The 21776-nt window shown below is 43.1% G+C and overlaps 1 protein-coding gene across 5 annotated transcripts in view; it reads left to right on the top strand.

Annotated features, from left to right (window-relative positions):
- Positions 1-21776, top strand: part of AUTS2 (activator of transcription and developmental regulator AUTS2) — a 770185-nt gene that overhangs the window by 345677 nt on the left and 402732 nt on the right. For all 5 annotated transcript variants that reach the window (XM_077787474.1, XM_077787476.1, XM_077787475.1 and 2 more), the window contains 2 exons: positions 3527-3628; positions 12290-12325. In XM_077787474.1, the coding sequence (XP_077643600.1) occupies positions 3527-3628; positions 12290-12325 (138 nt within the window). The remainder of the gene's footprint in view (positions 1-3526; positions 3629-12289; positions 12326-21776) is intronic.

The following is a 21776-nucleotide window of genomic DNA, read 5'->3' as shown; positions in this document are numbered from 1 at the left end:
TCAGAAATAAAACCCTCTGCTGAGCCCCAGCCCAGCCCTCAGCCAGCAACCACCCTTCCAAATCTGCTTTTTGGGCTTTTCCTTTAAGAGAAATGTAGTTATGACTTTAGGCAGTTCTGCTTGACTTCTGGTGTTCTCCAGCAAATTCAAAGGCATTACAAACTAACAGGTTCTGTAATGCAATGAAAGATTTCAAAAAATGCAGTGCTAAGAATGACCAAAAACTTGAGAAGTTTTGGAGGTGTGGGTGTGCCCCAGGATTGAGTCCTGTGTTGTTCAGCCTGCACAAGTGATCTTGAGGTGCTTTTTTGCACATAACCTCTCTCTCTCTAGAGGAGTCCCTGAGACTGCACATACTCCTTGTGAGTCAGAGACACTGAGTTTTTAAGGTTTTGGGCTAGAAAAGTCTGTATTTCCTCTCTGTGAGGCCCTTTAGATGGATCCTTTCATGACCAAATTCATTCCCACCATGCAGTGAAAGCACAGAGTCAAAAACACTTTTTGTAAACCCTTTTTCACTCCTGGCATGGTGCAAATGAGAAGATTAATGCTGTGTTAATGTGGGAAGGTCCTCAGTGAGACCTTTGTAGAGTAACCTGAGTGGGAAGGGACCCCCAGAGATCATCCAGCTCCATCATCAGTCCATCTCCATCCCTAGAGATCATCAGTCCAGTTCCCAGCCCTGCACAGACAGGCATAATGGGATTTTCATGCTGGTGTGGCTGTTTGCATGGGCTACCCTGCTATAAAAAAACAGAGGAACAAGAGTTGTCAACACTGCACTTCAATTTTTTTCCAAGGAAAGTTGCATTTTCCGAGGAAAGTTGCATTTCCATGGGGAAGCTGATTTTAGGGTTCCTGTGTGCCCCAGGTGATGACCCAGCTGCAGAGAGTGGAACTAAAGATCCACTCTGGTACCTGTGGGCTTTCTGAGCAGCATTGTGTTGTTTCAGCAATGTTTTAAGCAGCGGAATCTGTGCAAATAGATTGAGATGAAATGACCCACGGCCTGTCCACATTAAGTGTTCTCATGTGTGCTTGAGTGTAACTTTAGGTTCTTAAGAGAAGACAACGGCCCCATTTCCATGCTTTACTTTTTTAATTCAACATGGATTGATGGGTTCTGGAATAAAATGTAAACCCTCAACAGTTTGGCACATGGAGAAACTCAACTTGGAAAAAAAAGAAAGGAAAATATGGAAAGCTTATAAATCTTAACTTGGACTTATTTCTGAGTTTGCTGTTGAGTCCCTGCAGTTCACTTTTTTTTCTACAGAGTTTCAGGCTCTGATGTCTTCATCATGTTCTCTTACTCCTTGTAAATTGTGTCTAGAAAAATGACACCTGCTGGGTTTTTCTTCTCTTCTCTGTAAATAGCTGGAATTCGTGATTTAGAAGAATTATAAAACTGGGCTGTTATGATTAGCAAATATCTAATGTGTGAAGATTGTGTACAAATTAAATTTAGGTTCTAGAAATAAAATCTGAGACTGGGAAAAAAAAATCTTAACACCTCACTTGCAATGAGAGTTTTTCCATAATTGGGCAGATGTTGACTAAAGACCAAGTTAGGGAAACTTGATCCATTTTCCTTTGGGTGGGTAAATTTTGAACTTGGGACCATAAAATTACAGGACACAGAGGTCCTAGATAAGATCAGTGAGTTATATATGAAGTGTAAGACTTATTGAATTCGTTATCCTCCCCTCTGCCTCAAAGAACTGCTCCCAAGATCTCTTGGATCTGACCAATAAACCATTCCATTGGAAATAAAAATCATCTTACTGGAAATATTCTGGCTGAGCTGTGGAATATTTAGTTTATTTATTGAATTGTAAGTGTTTGACAAATAGCTCTGGTCCTTCTGCTATATTTTCTTTGGGCTGAGAGTACGCCTGTGCCATTTTTTGCAGTTGTGCTTATACACTGCAACTCAGTTGTGTGTTGGAACTTGTAATTTCATGGACTTTGTGTCCTTACTTTGATTTGACTGATAGAGAGAACCCAAAGCTTCCCTTTACTGGTGAGGGCAGTAAGGGACTAAGAAGTGGCACACAAATACCAAACTTGAAGGTGCAGTTTGCTCTGGCAGTGGTAGGGAGAAAGTGATAACCCGAGGGTGAGGATGCTTTTGTGCTCCTTCAGTGACCCTGGGAGGGAGCAGCTGTGGCTCTGGGTGAACAGACTGTACAGGTAGGAAAACATCAGCAGAAGTGTAGGTTTTATTTATGTGCACCTAAAAAAAGTGCATTTGTGTGAATTTTTGTGTGTGCTTGTTTCTGGGAGAGCTAGAAATAATTGAGAGAGAGAAGAAAAAGGGGGGAAAAAGGTGATGGAGAGTGATGGAGGCGGAACCTTTGGTTTCCAGTCATGGCATGGAGATGAATGAATACCTGCTCCAGTAGGGTGTGAATGGAACTTACCATCATCATATTAACAATTAGAACAAGTTAGCAGGAGTCATTTGGTGTTTGTTACATGGACATTGATAAGTGTAGTAGGTCTCTCATAAAATATTTCATTAGGTACCTCACCAAATATTTTCTCTGTATTTACCTCTGCTTCCAGTCTTTATGTGTGTGATCTTAGGTCTAAATTTCTGAAAGAGACTTCATGCCAGTATTAACCACCAAATAGTTCAAATGGAGCATCAGCAAGGCTAAATGAAAATTTTATACATTCAAGCAAAATGTAAGGAAGGATAAAGAACAAAGATGTGCATTTTCAGCATTGCAGTAGACGTGGATGATATCTTCCTCTTGCTCTCTAGGTGTATGTATGCTCGTGGACATGTGTAATGGGTGTCTGTGGTGAGTGTTCCTGTCAGTACACTGCTGTTTAATGTGGTGACTTGAACAGTCCAAAGTATAACAGAAAGCAGATGTGTTCTCAATTGTAATGAAAGTGTAGTTTAGGTTTTTGTTTTGTAGGTTTTTTTTAATTACAATGCCAGTAAAGTTCATTAAAGCTGGTTTGAAAAACAAAAGCAGTTTGATACCTAGTAAGTAGATCCTGTTGTTTAATGAACATGGAAGTTTGTTAGTCGAAAATCGTTTAGAGTGCCAGGCAGTGTGGTTTGGGGCTGGCCCAGCAAAAGAAAGGCTTTTCTGGAGTGGTGACCTCTTCTCCTGGAAGATTTCAGGTCCTCAATGCTCTTGTGCTGCTAGGAGGGAGGAACTGATGCTGTGAGTGCTGCATTGTGATGGAAACCAAAAGCTTCATCCATGGCAGAAACTGATTGAGAAGTCTGAAAGTTTCCCAGATGAATCTCAAACTGTGATTTCCTTGGGACAGGAGTGTTGCCCCTCCTGCCTGCAGCACCTCCCATGGGGGCTGTGGTGTCCAGGACTGTCCGTGGTGTCCCTGGGGCTGTGTCCTGGCACAGGGACACGGTGCCACTGCCCTGCCCCAGAGCCACGGCCACGCAGCTGCTGGGGCTTGGGAGGGCATAAAGGAGAGTGGGACAAGGACACTGGTCTGAGCCAGGCTCAACTCTTGCTCTCTTTGTGTTTCCCCTGTGCTGCAGCTCAAGGCAGGCCAGAACAGCTGCCGGGACAGCGACAGCGAGAGCGCCAGCGGCGAGTCCAAGGGCTTCCACCGGAGCAGCTCCCGCGAGAGGCTCAGCGACGTAAGTGTGCTCGGGGCCATCTGCTTCTGGGATGCTTTGTTAAAATCTCTGTCCCTCTGGGGGTTCAGGTGACACATGGGGGGGCAAAAATTTAACTTAGAGTAGAAGGAGATCCCGCATGCGTCTGGCCCTGAGTAAAGATGCATACCTGCTTTACAGCTTGTACCAGTTGTGGGGTTTTTCCACAAATCGCAGGAGGGGAAGAGGTAACGTAGGTCTCCCGCCCTGGTTCAGTATTAACTTCTTAAAGATTGATACAAGTCTTTCTGTGTGCAAACACTCAGCTCTTTGGAAACAGTTGAAGGACATTTAATGAAGTTAAGATGTTCTTGCATAGCTGAGAAGTGAGTAACATTTTTACCCCAAGTGATGGAGGAAAAGAATGTATTTCTTTGGTCTATGTACTGTCTTTATGAGAAGTATTTGCGTGTCTAGAGAGACTCAGTTATATATAATGAATTGATATAACATGGCCAACAATAGCATAAGCTCTGCCTTTGTTGCTCTACCTAAAATGCTGTGGAAGGGCCTGAGATGGCAGCCCTGTGGAGAGTGTTTTTCTCCATGGGAGAATGCTGGTCATTCACCCAGTGACACGCATGAGCTGTTCTGACAGAGCAATGACTACAGAAATCTTTCTGTTGCTGCAATTAGATTACTATTTATTATGTGTACCATCACAATCCTTGAGTGTTTTATTCATGGCTCTGTGTCCTCTGTTCCACATGCTTTACAACACAGAATATAAAGAAAGCCCTGTCCAATAGAGTATCTAAATTGGGGATTTGTAGGTCAGATCCTTTGCTGGTAAAAGCATGGATAGCTACATCAGGCAACCCAATTTGTACCAGCCAGCAATCTGGCCCTACTTTTAACTAACCCACATTTTGGAAATGGGGATTTTATCGATAGCATGTCTGTGTAGATTTGGATGACAGATACCAGATGGTGTCCTCTATAGGCCAATCCAATAAAACTGAACTGAGCAGGCATTAAAAGGAATACCTTTGTAAAGGATACATTTCATTGTGCAAATTTAAGCCTGAAGGCACACAGCTAGCAATTTTTGCTGAATTGTGCATATCACTGGAACAGATGCCTGATTTTTTTTTTTAATTTCTGTGAAAGTGTGAAATCTGTATCACTCTCTCTCCACATCCCTTTGTCACATTATTTTAGAGGTCCATTTCTTCCCCAGAGCCAGCCTTTATGGATTACATTCAGCTAAACACTTCAGAACTTGCCCTTCATAGCTGTCAGCTGAGGTCAGTCTCAGGGCTGTGAGATGTCTCTGGAAGAGGAGAGTGAAACCATAGAAGGTAGTAAGGAAATGTTCTGTACAGGTAGCAGTGGATGGCAGCTGGATGTCAGCCTGTCACCGTCATCATCCTGGCTTGTCTGAGCCCTGTGGCAACTGGGAAGACACTGCAACCAACTTCACAATTACACAGCACCTTCAACAAAAAATTCCACAGCTCCTTACAAACACGATTTTAATTTAGCTTTGTCATTCCCTTGCAATGTACTGAGTGGAGAACTCTGAGGTTTATTTGGTTTCTCAGCAGCTCACAGCATAGCACTGCCAGACCTGGCAGTGAGAGCAGAGTCCTGGGTCCCCTTCCACCCATCAAATCCAGTTTTTCTCTGATGTTTTTATGATACTTTTCCTTTGTCTCAGTGCTGTGGCAAATTAAAAGGAAGTAGAGGGCAAATACAACTTCCCTAGTGCACCTGAGAGAGAAAGAGGGATTCACAGGTTACTCAAAAGAACTGTTATGTAAATATATGTGGAGATGTATATTTTAAAGTGTTATACATAATTTATGTTTAGCTTAATAAGGAAAGTTCCTTTGCTTTGATAATTCATTGCAATACAAGCATGTCTCGCTGGTCTGGCATTACCAGTTCAGCTGAGATTTGAGAAACACACATGAGACAGCTCTCACTGTGCCTGGGTCTGTGGTGGCCCTTCCCAGGCTCCTTCTGTTCAGAGCAGTACTGCCCATTGCCTCCTCCCAAAGTCAGTGCAGAGCTGTCCATCCCATTGTTCCTCTCCCAAAGTCAGTGCAGAGCTGTCCATCCCATTGTTCCTCTCCCAAAGTCAGTGCAGAGCTGTCCATCCCATTGTTCCCCTCTCCAAGTCAGTGCAGAGCTGTCCATCCCATTGTTCCCCTCTCCCAAAGTCAGTGCAGAGCTGTCCATCCCATTGTTCCCCTCTCCAAGTCAGTGCAGAGCTGTCCATCCCATTGTTCCCCTCTCCCAAAGTCAGTGCAGAGCTGTCCATCCCATTGTTCCCCTCTCCAAGTCAGTGCAGAGCTGTCCATCCCATTGTTCCCCTCTCCCAAAGTCAGTGCAGAGCTGTCCATCCCATTGTTCCCCTCTCCAAGTCAGTGCAGAGCTGTCCATCCCATTGTTCCCCTCTCTCAAATTCAGTGCAGAGCTGTCCATCCCCTTGTTCCTCTCCCAAAATCAGATCAGAGCTGTCCATCCCATTGTTCCCTTCCCCAAGTCAGTGCAGAGCTGTCCATCCGCTTGTTCCTCTCCCAAAATCAGATACCATGTGTGCTGAAATGACAGGACCTTCCAAATGGTTATTTTAAATAATACTTTTTGAAGAAGTCAGATGTCTAATGTTACCCACTGTTTACTGTCCAAAAAAAGCTACAGGCAACAGAGTAAGTTTTCTCTGAAGCTTTTCTCTCATAGTTTTTACAGCTATTTTCTCATAAAAAAAATATATATAAAATTGTACCTAACTGTTCTAGAAGATAGAACAAAAAATATAAAGCATTGCAGGTAGATTAACCCTGAGGTTGGAAAGCAAATTTTGGCCGTGAAATGTAATAAATCTCCACTCTTGTCACCTGGCAGCACTGTAAGACTAAGCATGGCTCCTGTATGGAAATGGGTCTGATGACTGAAGTGCATGTTCTCCAGGTGGATGATCCATTTTCCCATCCACAGTTTGAGCAGGCTGGTGAAGCAGGAATGTTAGAGCTTCACAGGCCTGAGTGAGAGCTTAGTGACAGATGCAGAATGAGGGAGAGGGGATAATGAACATCCAGCTGCAAACTGACATGTCAGTGGCTTCACTCTCCTGTCAGGGATCTTTCAACTTTGCCTATTGTAAATGTACCTGCAGTCCTTGGATAATGCAGAGTGATGCAAAGTGTGTTTACAAGGAGTGACTGCTTTCCAGGCTAATGAGATCCAAGCAGGTAATTTGCAGCATTTGTGAGAGGTGGGCAAAAATGAAAAGAAGATAATTCAATGAAAAGACCATGTTAAAAAGGAGATTTTTCTCATAATGAGGCTTGAAATAGCATCAGGCAGTAGGAAGGGGAATATCCTCTGTTCTTGTCAGATGCAATGCAGTGAGACTGATTTCTGTCAACTCTTCTCTTTGTCCTCGCCTGGCACATGTGTGCACACACCCACCCCTCTGTGAGGGAACATAATTAGCAGAGAATTTGACCTCTGCTAGATTAGAGATAATGATTGCTCAATGCTCCAGTGCAAGCAGTGCCCTGATCCAGCTCCCCCTCTGAATTTCATAAACCCATGGCTCTCTGCCTTTCTCCCCTGTATAGGTTTTTTTTTAGGAATGACAACTTGTTTTTTTTCTTTATGGGCAGAGGTAGCTCCAGGGGCCTAAAAGAGAAATTGGAGAGCTGCTCCTCCTTTATATATAGGGTGCTGTAGTCAGTTTAATCTCATCAAAATCTTGCCAGTAGTAGAATTCATTTTGTTGAGGTCTTGCTTGGAGACAAGATGGCAGCGCTTTCTCTTTTGCTCAGCTGGGAGCTCAGTCACCTTCTTTTTCTTATCTTTCTCTATGTATTTATTTTTAATTGAGTCCTCCCTCTTTGGAATACATTTTTGTCATGTTTTACAAAACAGCCAGGAGAGTTACCTGAGGAAAACATGAGAGTTACAGCTAACCTGGATGGTAAATGCACTGAGTATTCCGGGGTTCTTTGCTTTTCTCTTTGCTAATCAAAAATCAAACCACCTGATTTCTGGAGCACATTCCTAAATTCCTGATCCGCCTGATCTCAGCCCTGCCTGCTGCCTCTGGTGTTGGTTGCAGGCTTTCAGTGAAAGGATGAACAGCAAAAGCCTCTCCCACATGGTCACTGAATGGGATTCAGCACCTCTTGCTGCAGTTGGCACCTTTCTGTCTGGAATGTTTTTCCAGTTCCTGACCAGGGAATGAGACGGGAATCTTCCCATTTGTCCCTACACTAAAGGTCTTCTCTTGGGCTCTCCAAAAAGCTCATCAAAGCTGCTGCACTCTTCAGGAGTGCTCCCCTGCTCCCAGTGCTCTGTAGCTGCCTGGAACCTCCTGTGCTGGGTGCTTTGTGCTTGAGAGGAGCCACAGCGAGGAGGTGACAATGAGGACAAGTCCTGGAATCCTGAGGTGCCCTGCCCACCAGGTCTGTTGCTGTTGGCTTCAGGAAGAGATGTGTCTGCACCCCTCCAGCAGTGTAATCCTGTGGGCAGCTCACGGTTTCAGCCCCAAATATAGAATATTTTCAATTCTTTTGTCTCCCATCCCTCTCACCTGTACAGAGCCAAAGACAAATTGAGGGATGGCCTTTGGGTTATGTGCTGTGAAAGCCTCAGAGCTGCTCCCTCTCCAGAATATCCCCAGTGATGCTGGCAGGGTGTGGATGGAGCCACAGGGGCAGAGCTGTGTGTGCTGTGCCAGGAGCTGCAGTGGCTGTGCTTTGTGTGCGTGTGGCTGCCAGGGTGGGGATGTGTGTGTTTGTGTGTCTAAGGTTGGGTGCTTAAATGCTTTGTTGCATTATGTTAATTCCTCGGCAGTGCAATCAAATTCATGTCGTAATTAAAGCTGTCAGTTGGAAGGCAAGCCAATCGCCAAGAAAACACAGCATAACAAATGAAGTGAAATGATTCTGCGTGTAGCTATACAATGCTTCGCCAGGCATGAAATTAAATAAGTAATTTGATGTTGACATCAGAAATTGAAATGATACCCACTGTTCCTTCATTCAGTCAGACCTGCATAAACAATAGCCAGAACAAATATGTACAACACAGCCTTTCTCCCCACCCAGCTCCCCAAGTAATGCACAATATATATGCAAAATGGGTATAACTGTGCCTTCCAAGACCTCAAGGATGTAATTTTCTTTGGTACACAATAAACTAATGCTTACACGAGGGTTACTACATTTTTGCTTCTGGGCCAAAGTTCTTTTCTTTAAGAAAGGATGGAAACAAAAAAAAAATCAAACCAACCAAAAAAAAAAAAAAAAAAAAAAAGGGGTGAAAAAGCCCAGAACCCTGTCAATTTTAAGCAAGTGTATTTTGCTGATGGGCACCTGATGCAGGCTTCTGCTGGTGGTTGTGTGAATATCAAACAGTATTTCTAATGTCCTATTTTGCAAAGGGTTTCGGAAAGTGAAACCATTACCTCTATTATAGGCACACTTTATATAAGAGCTATAGACCCAGCCAGTGCAGGATCACGACTCGGCACTTGTAAAGATGCTTGTACAGTGGTGCCAAGGCTGGGCACTGGGTATTGGGAGTTCCCCAAAAGGTGAGAAGTTGTCTCCTTGCATAGCCCTCGCTTCAGCCTCTGTGCTCTGTCAACACCCGGTTCACAACACAGCTGACAGTCATTCATGCATGTGCAGCACAGTCTTTCATACTTCAATTAAATAGAGTTTGCAAACTGTACTCTCCATATGCAGCATGCAATGTGTGAAGGGCTATATTTCCATCCAGCAAAGTCAAGTTCCCTGAAAATGCACAGTTGTTCAGTGAAAGTCATTTGACTGCTATGTTTCGACTGTCCTCCCATAGCCATTGCAGCATTGCTTTTGAAGGAATGAAAATATTCAGTGGGAAATATTTTGTTTGCTTATTCTTTTTTCTTCCTCTTTATTGTTTTGTTTTGATACTCTATCCTTCCAAAACTTGGAATAAAAAGCAGACAAAAATTACACACAGATGCAGAATGCAAACTTTGGAGCTTTCAGCCAGTAAAGTAAGTTTAAAAAAACTGTGAGTGAAAGAGTGGGACTCGCTTGGCATCTGTACATAGCTGAAACAAAAGTGGTTATAACGATTGCACGTGTTGCATTTGTGAGTAGATCTCCAGCTTAAATGAAGGGAATTTCAGTGGCATGAAGCAGAGAGCAGGGTGAGGGAAGAGGAAGGCAGTGTGTGTTGGGTACTGAGCAGGGCGTGCTCTCTGCCGGGGCTGCAGAGCTGCAGGGGCTCCCAGTGCTGCCAAAAGCCACAAGCCAAACAATATGAAGATGATAAAAAGCTTTGATCTTTAATGAAGGTCCTCCAGGTGCAAGTATGGCAAAATGCACGTGTGATACAGGATTTTGACAATTTTATAATTTTAACAAATTAGCATACTTTAGAGAAAGTATCCAATTAGAGGAACAGTTAATTAAGTAATCCCCCCTTTTAGTTCTGCCCTCCATTGTCCGCCCCTCCCTGCTTCTAGCCCCACATTTATTATGTCTACAATATAGGGAAAAGAATAAAACATCCTTGTTTCACTATAGAGGCAAAAAAACCTAAATAAGAGTCCAGGAAGGTGAGCTTACTGTTCTTAAATCTAAGAGAAAAGGTCGGAAAAGGACTAGACTTAGTTAAGGAGCTATGTAGCTGTATAATAGTAGTTTACAGAGTTATGAATAACTTAAAAATGTCTAAAAAGCAAAAATCTTTTTGGCATCTCCAAAGCAGGACCCACGGAGTGGCTGTGCCCAGCTGGGAGCAGGGGCAGTGCCCAGCTCAGCCCAGCAGGATGGCCATTCCCGGGGACAGCAGGGAGGCAGAGATGGCAGGGACATCATCCCAGGGCTCTCCTGTGCCTGGTGGTGGCACAGGGCAGCAGCAAGAGTGGGGACAGGAGGATTTTGGAGTGCCTTTGTTTGTGTGGGGTTCCCCTGCCTGGGTTCTGTGCGCTGCAGTTTGGGTCCCTGGCTCGGAACAGGGGGGAAGTGACAAAAATTCTGTGTATTGCCACTGCCCTGCCCAGGCCCCTCTGCAGGCCTGGCTGTCCCTGAGCTGTCACCAGGGAAAGGGAGACTGTGCTGGGCAGCAGCAGTGGGCATGGAGCTGGAGGAGAGGGAATGGAGCTCCAGGAGAGGGAATGGAGCTCCAGGAATGAGAATGGAGATACAGGAGAGGGAATGGAGCTGGAGGAGAGGGAATGGAGCTGCAGGAATGGGAATGGAGCTAGAGGAGAGGGAATGGAGCTGGAGGAGAGGGAATGGAGCTGCAGGAATGGGAATGGAGCTACAGGAGTGGGAATGGAGCTGCAGGAGAGGGAATGGAGCTCCAAGAATGAGAATGGAGATACAGGAGAGGGAATGGAGCTGGAGGAGAGGGAATGGAGCTGCAGGAATGAGAATGGAGCTCCAGGAATGAGAATGGAGATACAGGAGAGGGAATGGAGCTGGAGGAGAGGGAATGGAGCTGCAGGAATGAGAATGGAGCTCCAGGAGAGGGAATGGAGCTCCAGGAGAGGGAATGGAGCTGCAGGAGTTTCACACTGGACTTTCTCACTCACTGGAGACTGCTCCTCTGCTTTTTGCTGCTGTGCCCCAGGGCTCTGGAGGCTGGAGCTGGGCACTGCTCCCCCTCCAGTGGAACAGCCTGACCTGGATTAGCACCAGGATCCCCCATGTCTCCGAGAGAACCTGCTGTGTAATCCCCATTGCTTAGATGAAAAACTAATGAAACAAAACCCTTTATCTCCTTAATTCCTGTGACTACAGAGGTTGTGATCATGTCCCACTTAAACTGAATTTCATGACGATATTTTTTTTTTTTAAAGCATTTAAACAAATTTATTCTTTTTCTTGGTAGCAATATTTGTTTTAATTATTTTTAAAGGTTTGAGTTTTGAAGTCTATTTCACACTGTATATATTTGCTGTTTGCTTTTTTGTTGTTGTTGTTGTTTCTAAATCCTTGGTTTGTCAAACAATGTGGACATCCAAATGGGAACTTGTAGTGACTGCATTCTCCAGAAAATGGTACATTGACTAAAGCAGCTTCTCTGTGCCCACGCATTCTTTACATTTCAGACTACTAATTATGTTTACAAAATGTCTCGTTTTAGAAAAGCACTATGTGTGTACTAACCAGGGCCCTTTGGGAATAAATTGGCAAACAGGTCATACACTGAAAAAGTCATCCAAACCCACCGGGCTTTTTGTTTTGAAGTCAGCCTACTTTTTTTCCCTTTCTCCCCTCCCGCCTGCCCCTTTGTGGCCATGAAGCTGAGGAGCTGGAGTCCGGGGCATTGAATGTCAGCATGTCAGGGAGCCTGGCTGATGAGTGTCTGTTTAGTCTCAGTGCAGGGCGAAATGCCATCATTAATTCATTACCCAGCTGCCTGTCAAATAAATTGGCAATTACGTCCACCGCAGAAGCTTGGAATTCAGTAAATAGCACGTTACCATCTCCGAGTGGTTGAGAGATGTAAAGGGAAAAATTAAGCAGCAGCGTGTTTGTTTCAGTAGCAGATGACAAGGGGCCGGCCGCCGGTGCTGTGATGTGGTGATGAAAAGCTTGGAAAGGGCTGGTAATGAGCTGTGTGGATTGGAACGTGTTAAAAACCATCGCTGACTTTCCACTTTGTCTTTGTGTTTTATTGCAGAGCTCAGCTCCTTCCAGCTTGGGAACAGGCTACTTTGTAAGTGTACCTCCCCTTCCACTCGTGTGCCTGTGGGCAGCAGAGTGCTCCTCACACAAAATGCCTTCCACAGGATGCAGGGACTCAGGGAAACCCACCAACCCCTCTGCCTGGGCGCACCCTTCTGATTTGTTCCTCCACAAATGCACTGCAAGTAACATTCCCAACACGGTGGTCTGTGTTTTCTTCAACTAATCAGGTGTCATTTTAATTACTGCATACATTTTAACAGCGCTTAATTTACACAGTTATAGCGACTAAAATGAGCCATGGTCTCACCAGCTCTCTGATGGAGATGGCAGGATCTCGATTCCCCCTTGCACCCGTTGTTGATTCACAGATTTTAATGTCTTGCCTCATCTCCTGTGTATCACAGCACAGAGAACGTGGCACAGTGATTTCCACCTGTTGCTTAAAAGCCCATGGCCCGTGAACACTCTTGGAAAACACAGAAGTTATATTTATGCCAGATTTACATTTTGTGTGCTGAGAAGCAGATCAGGCCCCAGCTAGTTTGAAAATTGATCAGTGTTTTTTGTGTTTGTGATTTATTTGCATGCATCTGTATTGATTTAACAGTCTATATTAATACCTTTCTGTTCATTCCCACATTCTTCAATATATCTTTTATTTGCACAGATAAGTTTGGGAGTGAAGAAAGTTTTCCAGTCAATCCAATGTACTGCTTATTTTCTTCCAATATTTATATCTGAATTGCTCATATCCTGTTTCTCTCGTAACTTATACTGTATTCTCCAAGCACATCTTTTCTGCCTTTATAATAACTGTAGGAGGAGAGCATTGTGTATGTCCAAAACCAGGTGGGTAAAATGAGAGCCTTGTCCCATAGCACTGCTCTGTGAAGTTATCATTATAATCAAAGCCTCCTTCTATCTTCTCACTGAACTCTGGGGAAAAGTAAACTATGGTATTCAATCACATGATGGAAAAACTTGGTTGCACTTTGTCACATTCCCAGAGAGTCATTTTCTTCTATTAGTTCATGGTGAATTTAGTCTTTTGTCACAGACGTCTGTGATCCTGTAAGAAAGTTATGGGATTAAACTCTGAACGTGTGGTCTCACAAAAATTACACAAAAATTGCTTAATACGTGGAGAAATGCTGTGTCCTGCTGGAATTACATTGGACTTGTGCACAAACAGAACGTTCACAGTGCTGCTGGTGAGGTATGCAAAGAGCATTCTCACGTGAAAAAGTTTTGTGGTAGTTGTTCTAATTTTACCAAGGCCCAGGTCAGTGTAAGGTAAGTTGTGAAACAGAAAAACAAGCTGGTTTCTTTTTTTCATCACTTTCCCTGGTTTGTGTCATATGTATTTTTAAGAGAGAGGGGATGAAGGGAAAAATTGTATCAAATGGCTCAATGTTTATTTAGAATTAAAAGTAAACCTTGAATGTCTTTCCATATTTCAGAATGAATTGCTTTCCTTTGCCTAGGAAAATTCCAATCATATGGAGGTCTGTAGACATGCTCTGGAATGGGACAGGTGTATTATGGGCTGGGGGGCTGTGCCATGGATAAATAAGCCTTGTTCTCCTTGCAGCAAGAGCTGAATATGCATGGCTTGAGAGCAGTGCTCAGCTTCCTCTCTAGGCAGCAGAGGTAACAGAAGAGAAGCCATCTGCTGTTCCCTGCACCATACTGTCTGTGGGTTGGTCACTGAAGTGAAAATCTGGAAGGTGTCAGCATCCCCTATGCTCCAACAGAAAGCTTGAAAGTTTCCAGCTCTCCTGAGCAAGGGATTCAGTAACAAGAAGAAGCCTGACATCTTCTAGGGATGATGGATTGGCACCTTAAATCGTTCCAATTTGGGTCTGTGTAGGTGGGGGAGACATCCCTTGTTGGTGCCATTAATATATTTAACTGAGCTGTTTCTTTTCTGTAGTCGCAGTATTAAGAATCTTTAACTTCCTTTTTTTTCTTTCCTCACTAAAAGCCAAGTAGGTAGAAAATGTGCTTCAGTTTCTATCTTAAATTTGTTTTTACACTTACACAATCTTGGATGAAACATGAAGGTTTTTCCCCTCCCTTTTCACTTTGGAAAATTGTTTTTAGGATTATCTTGCTTGTTGTTTTAAAAAAGCCCATACTCTTATTAACTTACATGGGACAAATAAAACCCAGATGTGTTTTGTGGTACCAGACAACGAGAAAAATGCTCCAGAGTGATCCAATTAGCATGTGTTTCTGATCAATGTAATTATTGTATTATCAATGTGCAAAGGAATATGCACTTGAATTGACTTCTTTTTTCCAAAGCTTTTAACTAGAAAAGACTGTTAGTTTTTGTGTTTGGTGTTAACCCAGAACATCAAAACAGGGGTCATTGATCTCAAATACAGTAAAAATTATTTCTAGTTTAAAAGGTAATAATAAAGCTTTGGCCCTTGGAAATGATGTGGTGCATGTTGTACACTGGCCTATGAAATGTTCTGTACTGCAGCTCACCAGAGGGAGCAGAGGAACCAGGTAGGTGAAAATGGGCTGATGGACATCTCCTGCAGAGGGAAGCAGGTTTAACTGAGAAAGGAATGAACACTGAGGTATGGATTAAGTAGCACATGTTTGGTGTTTAAATCAAGTATTAATGGAATCTTCATATGTTTAGGTAATGTTCCTTAGCATATAGATAATCCCTGTCTAGCTTGGAACCCCCTGCCTGCTCCAGGCACTCAGGTTTGGGTCATGTGTCTGCAATGTTTGTGCATGCTACAGCCAAGCTAAAATGACTTTTAGATCCTGTTACTCTGTAGAGTCTCTGGACACCAAGTGTTAAGGAAATACTTATAAAGCTGACACTTCCCAGGAACACAAAATCATTCCTCCAACACCTCTGTGATAGCTCCACCCTAGAAATTCATTATGCAACTCCAGTAGTAGTGGTGAAGGCTGGAATCTTACCTGATTCTACACTGTAAGTACATCAATATCTGAATGGCAGAGCTGGAGACTCAATTGTCCTGTTCTTGTTGCCTCTGTGTCAGTTCTTCTGGAAAAGCAATAGGGACAGGAAAAATGCACGTGCTCTGGGACAAGGAGAGGGTTGGGAATCTCCACCAGGTGATGTAGCCTAACCCACACCCAGCTGGGTGACAGAATTCCCTGGGTTGAAGAAACTTTGCAGTGAGCTGCCCTCAGCAAAATGGGACCAGTGCAAGGGGCCACTGAAGGAGAGGGGACGGTGCAAAGTTGTCAGTGAGCTCCAAATTCACCTTCAAGTTTGGATTTCAGTTGGGAACAACTCTCTTCTTCTCCTTTCACAGATGTTGGTATTCCTGTAGATTCTGTTTAGAAGATATTTTTGTTGGAGTGTGTTTCTCCTGTCTTGGTGGTCCTTGACAGAGGAGACACTTTCCCATCATTTTTGCATGTTATTAAAACAATAGTCAAAAAAGAGGAGGCAAAAATAATTCTAATTCTCTTGGAAGCCTTTTGTGCTGGCCTGACTTCACTGCTTCCTATGGGATCAGTCCAGTCTATTATTGGCGCATGTGAAAAAAAATACAGGCATGCTGTTAATATTGGTGCACCCTAAGAAATCATAACTTAATTCTTCCTGGAAGATCTCCCAGTTGTCTTTGATATTTTTTGCATTGCAAATTGTCATTGTCTCTCATCAAAGACAGATTATAAGGTAGATTACATCTCATCAAGATGTCAGATCAGGTAATTGGAAAGTAGTTAGAATTTTAGGAAAAAAAATCACCATCTCTTTAAAAGGAAAGCTGTTTGAATTATGGGAGTTTTTAATGTTGTCCAGCTGTCTTGAGATTTTAGAAAGGTGAGGTGTTTTAGAATACAATTGGAATTTGTATAACAGTAAAGTTTTTTCTTTTACCTAGCTTTGAAGAATGGCTTTTGCTCGTCTGTGTATCTTGCACCCAACCAAATTTCTGTTAAAGTAGATAGAGGTTCATTGGTTTGCAACACAAACAGAGCAGAAATCAAAACTTAAATAACTGAGTCTTTTGCTTCTAAACAACAACCCTGATTCCCAAGATTGTCAGGTTCTTTGGCAATTGCACGGTTTCTTTGTTTTTGGCAACTTATTTTCATTTCTGTATATGTCTGCTTCTTGAGTCCTTCTTCCAGTTTCTGAGCATTTTCTGTTCCTCTTTTATTGTTTTTTTCTTTTTGATTGCATGTTTGTGTAATTTTCTTTTCCTCCAAATGCAGAGAGTTTGCGAATTTTTCAGAACTGGTTAGAATTTGGTAATAAGCTGTTTATGGAAATAACGTTGGGAAGGCAGAAGACTCCTGTGACCCTTCTTTTCCAAACAGTGCTCTTGCTCCATCTTAAAAAAAAGAAAGAAATGCTAAAATTGTGCTTTGCACATGGGCTGGTGACTCAGGCAAACATAAATTGTGAGCTTCTTCCCCAAGGCTCTGGCTAATCAGTTGTGCTATCCAATTTGGCCCTGAGTGGGTTGGGTTCAGCAGATGTTTGTGCAGCTCCAGCGTGCCACTGGGACATTGGGTTGTGCAATGTTGCATTACATTACTCAGAGCTCTAAAAACCCATCCCAGGGAGAATAAGGGGAGCACCAGTAGTGTTTGGTATGGATCTGATGGAAAAACCAGCTTTTGGCCTAGATAAGGCCAGCTCTTTCTCTGTGCACTGGGAGTGATTTTCATCCGAGACATCATCCTGCAGAAGAAATGTGGAATTAGTTACACCAGCACATTCTCTGCTCTCAGAGAGCCCTTCAAAGAGCAGATTTTCCCTGGTTGCCTGGTCCATATGTTTTAACAGTGATCCTGAGGAGCTGATTTTGTTCCTTGGGGTGGTCAGGTTTGTGATGCTGGTGACTCCTGGGTGAGAGGCTCTGAAGAGACTCCACTCCAGTGCAGTGCAGGAGGACCCACTGGCTTCCACAGGAGAGAACAGATCAGACCAGAAGTGTTGTTTGAAAGGGGTTCAATAAATCCCGCCTGCTAAAGCTGCAGAAGGGATGTGCTCCCTTCTTTACTCCACATCATGTGCACAGTGGTGCTGGTAAATAAAAAACTGTTGTTCTTGCAAGGAGGTTAAACTGCTCAGTTGATTTTAGAGCTTGGCTTTAGAAGATAAACATGTAAGTGTATTTTGCTGATGTGAAAGTGTGTGTCCATCTGAAATACCCTGAGGTCCACAAAGGCACTGCACAGTGGCTGTTGGGATGGCACCACACCATAAAGTGACATGTCCCCTGTGAATAGAGTTGGAAAGAGGATCCTTGTTATCTTCTCTTTGGCACTATAAATCATTGTTAACGAATCCTAATTTGCTTAGTAGGGTAATGAATGATCTCCAATTTTACCAACTATTATTGTGAAGGGTATATTGAAATCCATTTTAACTTCACTTTAAATTCTCCATGTGCCCATTCTTTGCAGAAGTGAAGCTGACAACAGAGGTTATGAATCTTCTGATAGTAAATTCAGATTGGAGCAAAGTGGACAAGATCCCCAGTAGAAATCTCTCTGTGGGCTGTAATTACTCATTAGTGTTTGCAGCCCTCAGTGGAGTAGGTTTGGTGTGGTGCACTGAGACCAGGAAACCTGGTATTTCTTCATCTAAAATCTTCTAGGTGTTGTCTTTTGTTTTCCAGGAGCCATTAAAAATGCAGTTTATTCTAACTGCTGCTGTAAGGGAGATATCATCATTGCCAACTAAATACATTGCATGCAATAAAGTCTACCCCAGGTCTATTAATTTGTGCATTTATAAACTGTAGTGCTGTTCCTAGGGAGAGCTGAGACTCATTAAAGAGTTTCCTAACAACATGACCAGCAAAGCAAGAAGAACAAGAGCTGTTGCATTTCCAGCATCCTGCTCGTCACAGTAAGAATACTTGGTACAAAACAACAGTTTTTGGAGAAGAAAACTGTGTATTTCACATATTATTAACTCAGTATTTGGGGAAAGATTAGGCAAGCAGAAAAAATGACCTGGGCTGGAATTTGGTCAGGATGGGTCTCTCCTCAGGAAAGTTTGAACAGAGATGGTGAAGGCTGGAGTTGTTTTTACATCCCTTCAGGATGGTATTCCCTCAAATACTGTAGAATCTTTAAAAAAAGAAGGGATAAAGGAAGGAAATAAGAGGGTTTATGTATTTGGAGGGGTGATATGAAACTCCATTCTTTGCCAAAAGGTTGTCCCTTCTGAAACCAGTATAAACAGGAGTGTTGAAAGTGCCTGGTTGATAACTTCATTTACAGTTGAGAACCCTGGAGGCATTCTTGGTTCATATTTTTTGTGCTATTTCAGGTGAACTTGCTTAATCATTTTTTTTCCCAGCAAAAATCAATTTAGAAAAATCAAGACAATCATTTACAGGCAAGTGTTTAATTTAATAATTTCTTCTTCTGGACATTATAAGATTTCTCTAAGTAGCAGAAAGACTTTAGATTTGCTGTCAGTCTGTTTGGTCTCAAGTGCCCCATGTTACTGTGGTTCATGTTCTGCTCATCAACTCCTGCAAAGCAAAAAGATTCTTTTTTGTGTTCCCCCTCTTTCTCTTTCCCGTAACACGTGACACAAATTGCAGATGTGAACCTGAATAATAAAGGATTGCTTCACTGATTGCTAAACATGCATTATGGTGCTTTTAAACTCATTTCAGGTCATCCTACTGCAAATTAGTTTGATTGCAGGCAGTTAAGCTGTCATACACAGAGCCTCCATCTTCCGAGGGTCTCCGTTTCAGATCATTTCAGGAGAATGCTCAGTAGCATTGACATAGCATTGTATGTTTAATATTTTGGAGGAAAAATAGTGTTGAGTCTCTAGGGGAAGTTCAGTGTGGTTTCATGAAAAGGAAAGGGCTGTTCAGTCCCTCACTGGAGTGCTGCAGTGAGCCCTGGCTTTGTGTCATGTGTAAAGGGGGCTGACCACATTCTGCATGACACAAGAGCCAGTTTTCCCTTGTTTGTGATGTTTTGGAACCTAGTGGAATTTGTAGCCCAGTGGAAAGAGTGACACTGGACTGTTCCTGTTGCAAATTATCCCATGGCATTATTGTTTGTGGTGAGATTCTGCTCAGTAAAATGTGAATTAACATTTTCAACTCTGTGCCCTTAACAGGAGAACCTTTCAAGATCTCTGCATGCGTAACACAGGAATTTATAGACCAGCTCCCTCTTAGGCAAAAGGGGTTCTGGCAAAAAGCATTGTGGTGGAAAGGAGGTGAGAGGGTAAAATGTGGTGATTTCCCTGGAAAGGAGGTTTGTGGTGCCTGTTTGGGTGGGCCCTGTGTGGAGAGGGACTGAAGCTCATCCCAGGGTGGGAGCCCTGTGCCAGCCTGGGCTGCCTTGCAGAGGACAAATGCAGAGCTGCTCTGCAAACCTGGTGCCCTTGGAAAGCACCAGTGCAGTCATTGCACTGACTGACAGCATCACTGTGGAGGAAGACAATGCAACAGCCTCAAAGGAACCAGGAGTGTGCACTATGGATGGATGATGAGGAGAAGCCATGTGCTGGCATTATTCTGATGGCAGTTTCCAGAAGCTTTTCATTTTGCCATTTTCTGAGAAATACAATCTCTCTCTTTTAAATTTTGGATGAATACATTCATTAAATTAGGCTGCATCATATTATTTTTTTAAAAGTAGGTATTTTTCTTCTTGCAAAATTCACAAATAAGGGAATGCTGAGCTAGTTAAGTCAGGAAGAAAACACTGCTGTGATCCTGCAGGCACTCAGCTCTGAGCCTTGCCCAAAGTATGACTTGTTCCTATGCCAGTGAGTGGTGTTAAGGTGAATATTAGGTTATTCTTCTTCTGAAGGTGAATATTGGGTTATTCTTTTGAGTCCCTTGGAGGGGTAGTAGGCTTGTACCTGAAGCAGAGAACACATCTCCTGATTGCAAGAATTAAGGCTGAATTTCAGAGAAAAGAGTCCAATCCCCTTTCTCAGCCTTTTATGTCAGAACTCAAAATTGCTGTCTGATAAAATGTAGGACACCAGATTGAATTACTTCATTGAACCACTGCTGTCCCCTGTTAATGGTAATTGCACGGATATAGTGGTCTTTCTTGGCAACATCTCAGATATTTACCTCCCACTGTTTTTCAATTCAAACCTTTGATGAAAATATTCCCAGTACTTCTTTAAAGCAGACACCCAACTGTCTTTCTTGACAAAGGCAAGGTCTTTAAATCAGATCCTGACAATTTGTGACACAGCAGTCTATCTAAATCACCTTTTACCTATGTCTCTGTGTCATTTCCTGGGAAAAAAAATGTCCATCAGGAGAAGGTTGCTGAGGGCTTGGTGCTCAGAGAGTCTGTGCATGTGGCAGCACTGAGCTGGAAGATTTGTGTGTTTGTTTCAGTGGAAGTAATTAAATGAAGGCTTGTAAAGTTGCAATGCATGCTGTAATGGTTCATTAGAAATATTTGGGAGTATTTTGTCCATAAGAAAATGATTATTAGGTTATTGCTGCTCTCAGACCATTAGGAAGTCAAGGTTTTTGATGGCCTTTCCTTTAGCAATGGCAAATCTGTTTCAAAAAAAAAAAAAAACAAAAAAGCAGGGCAAATATTTTCATCTTCGCTCCACCTGAGGGTTAATGTGCATCCAGCTGAAGTAGCTTATATTCACCTCCTGAAATCCCATCTCACCTGATGCTGTGAACTCTCCCTCCCACAGAGGTGAGCAGGGCTCTGACTCTGCAGTCACAGCCTGAATGTGGCATTGCTGGGGCATTGCTGGGGCATTGCTGGGGCATTGCTGCCTGCCCCTGGCATTGCTGCCTGCCCCAGTGCTGCCCCTGCTCACTCCTGCTGGGGCAGTGCCAGCACATCTCTGCATCCCTGCCTGTGCTTCTGGGACAGCCTCAAGGTTGGCAAATAACATCAGACTTGGCCATGTCGTGTAGCATCACTGTAAAATAATTTATAGGAAAAACCTGTAAAAATCAGTTGTCGGTGAATGAGAGTAGTTTCTATGAGAATTTATTATGAATATTCTGGCTGTTCATTTCATTCTGTCACCTGTATAGCAGTTCATCACTGAGTGCCCACCTGTGTGTTTGTGGAGTACTGGGCAAACAGATTTCAAGCTATTACTGTAATAGAACCTCCTAATATTGCTAGCATTGACTAATTGTTCCACCTTAGCAGCTGAAAAGTGATTGTTGTTAAATGGCAGAACAGATACCAGGTAAAATAAGAGATCAGGAGATAACTTCATTAGCAAAGTGTTAATCCTTGCCAAGGAGGACTTGTCTGTCAGGGATGGTGATGAAAGATGAGCTTGGAGAGGAAAAGAAATAACTGTTCTGGTGAGTGCATGTGCCAGGCTGGTTCAGAGAGTGAAGTTCATGTTTGGAGTGGCATCAGCACAGCACGTGGTGACACTTGTGCTGTTTGGAAATGCAAGGAACCTTTCAAACCAAGGTTGGACTGGGGTAGATCAGTGAAGGCAAGAGGAATGTGCTGCAGGAATC

The sequence above is a fragment of the Lonchura striata genome, chromosome 20, assembly GCF_046129695.1.
Source record: "Lonchura striata isolate bLonStr1 chromosome 20, bLonStr1.mat, whole genome shotgun sequence".
Lineage (NCBI taxonomy): Eukaryota > Metazoa > Chordata > Aves > Passeriformes > Estrildidae > Lonchura > Lonchura striata.
Note: the sequence above shows the minus strand (reverse complement) of the source record. Positions and strands in the feature narration are given on the sequence as shown.